We start from the raw sequence: 2,386 nt of genomic DNA, 5'->3' as shown, positions 1-2,386 counted from the left end.
TTAGCGAGGACGCGTCCAGGATCTTCGTGGCGGTCGGTTACGGTTTCTTCGTGGAGATGACCCACGACGAAGCTCTGCGATTCATCGAGAAGAAGACGAGTCAGCTCACAGCGTCAGTCCATCGTCACGTGACGGAGATGAGTGTTAGCTCGACGCTAGCTGCGTCCTTGGCTTTGAGTGAGAGATGCTAACTGTGCTAACCTTGTGTGTTTCAGCTTCACAGAGCAGCTCACCAAAGACGCATCGAAGATTAAAGCCAACATCCGCATGGTGCTGGAGGTCAGTTTCAGCTCGCTATTCATTAGAGTGCAGATCAATTAGGAGTCAGTCCTTTGAGGAGGACTGACTCAGATGTTAGTCCGGGGTTTGGCTTGTGGGCTCTCAGCAGGACTCTGACGCTGCTGTCTCCTCCTCCTCAGGGTCTGAGGGAGCTGCAGGGCCTGACAGACCTCCCAGAGAGCCGAAGAAGAGAAGTTTTCTAGACTTCTCCACCTGTTGGACGAGCAGAGGAGCGTTCAGCTCAGAGCTGCGCACCGAGGTTCCACATGGACGTTTAATAAAACATGGCTGCTGCAGTTTGTTCTGGAGTAGCACATTAAAGCTTCTCTGAGCTCCTCGTTAGGTGGCGACATCTGAACCCCGGTGAATCTACAGGATCTGGTCTGTAACAGACATTCAGCAGGACAAAGAGTCGGAAATCACACGTCGTCCATCCAGAATAAAAAAACAGATATCTGCTGCAGAGCTTCCCTGAGAATCATCATGTTTTTAAGTTTTCTTTGGTCTCACAGTAAAACAAAATGACCAACATATAAATTAAAGTGAGTGACCAGAGCAGATGATGTTAAAGGCTCATATTCACGTTCATACTGTTATTTAGGGTTTCTACTAAAAAATGTTTAATGTTGACATTATTTTCTCATCCTGGCTGTTGCTGGCGCAGCGCTAACGCGATGCGGAGGTGTGGCCAGGCCTCACTGATTGCTGTACAGAAACACAGCTTTCTAACTTTATGCACTGATTTCTGTGAAACTGGATCAGATTTTATGGAGAGAATATTTTCTGTTTCTCCCTCTAAAGTCCTCCGGCTGCTCTGCCTCCACGCTCTCTGATTTATGGAGTTTGTTGAGAGAGATTTTCAGTTGATTCTGGTTTATAAATGTTGTGGTTTAAATCTGGATTAATGTGTTTAAGCTTTGGACCTGTTGAAGCAGCAGAGCAGGACGCTGGTGTGAAGTTGTGTTGTTTTATAATCCTGAAAGTCAAACAATTAAACCAATTATATCATATTAAAAACTTAAACTAGAGAATCTCGTAATTGTTACTGATTATGTTTGAACAAAGACCTGAGAACCACAGAGGACCCAGTAAGTAAGTTGTGTATTTGGAAAACCGCTCTTACTACTACTCGTTTGATTATCTGATAAATATGTAGTCACAAAGCTGGAAACGGTTTCTCTTGACGTTTTGGAGATGCATGGTTTTCACAGGACAGAAACGTCATGCGGGCAGGTTCAACACCTGGATGCTGTTGGAGCAGCTCGCTAATAAACGCTCGCACGTCTGTGTTCCTGCTGTAATAAAACGGTCAACAACACGGAGCCTGTTGCTGTGGAAACTGATGCTGAACAGAGGCATGAAGAAGCTGTGAGATGAAACAAACTCCCACACAGAAAAACCTCCTGTGTTCTATCAGATGAGTTCTCTGGAAGAAAAACGTGACTCTGAGAAACTGCAGCTGATTCCCCGAGTCCTGCCGTCATGTGACAAACCTGCTAACCTTCACCTGGCAGCAGCTGTTGGTTCCACACACGTGTTGGTTCCACACACATGTAGGTTTTACGCAGGTGTTGGTTCCACACAGGTGTTGGTTCCACTCACATGTTGGTTCCACACAGGTGTTGGTTCCACACACGTGTTGGTTCCACACACATGTAGGTTTTACGCAGGTGTTGGTTCCACACAGGTGTTGGTTCCACACACGTGTTGGTTCCTCACACATGTAGGTTTTACGCAGGTGTTGGTTCCACACACATGTTGGTTTTACGCAGGTGTTGGTTCCACACAGGTGTTGGTTCCATGCACGTGTTGGTTCCACACAGGTGTCGGTTCCATGCAGCTGTTGGTTTCACGCAGCTGTTGGTTCCACAAACGGTCTGTCTTTTCCACAGAGCTGTTGGTTCCACGCAGCTGTTGGTTTCAGACAGGTGTTGGTTCCACAAACGGTCTGTCTGTTCCACAGAGCTGTTGGTTCCAAGCAGCTGTTGGTTTCACACAGCTGTTGGTTTCACACAGGTGTTGGTTCCATGCACGTGTTGGTTCCACACATGTGTTGGTTCCACACACATGTTGGTTTTACGCAGGTGTTGGTTCCACACAGGTGTTG

The 2,386-nt window shown here is 46.9% G+C and overlaps 1 protein-coding gene across 1 annotated transcript; it reads left to right on the top strand.

The window, feature by feature from the left end:
* Positions 1-5: 5 nt before the first annotated feature.
* Positions 6-1,307, top strand: LOC123965891 (protein UXT-like; the record flags this gene model as incomplete). The annotated part of the gene is made up of 3 exons (XM_046042208.1): positions 6-112; positions 216-279; positions 420-1,307. Coding segments are annotated over 3 exons (234 nt in total), but the record flags the coding sequence as incomplete, so codon positions are not given.
* Between the last annotated feature and the right edge of the window lie 1,079 nt (positions 1,308-2,386).

Source organism: Micropterus dolomieu, unplaced genomic scaffold (genome assembly GCF_021292245.1).
Source record: "Micropterus dolomieu isolate WLL.071019.BEF.003 ecotype Adirondacks unplaced genomic scaffold, ASM2129224v1 contig_11679, whole genome shotgun sequence".
NCBI classification, from domain to species: domain Eukaryota; kingdom Metazoa; phylum Chordata; class Actinopteri; order Centrarchiformes; family Centrarchidae; genus Micropterus; species Micropterus dolomieu.
This window is presented reverse-complemented; position numbering and strand designations above follow the sequence as displayed.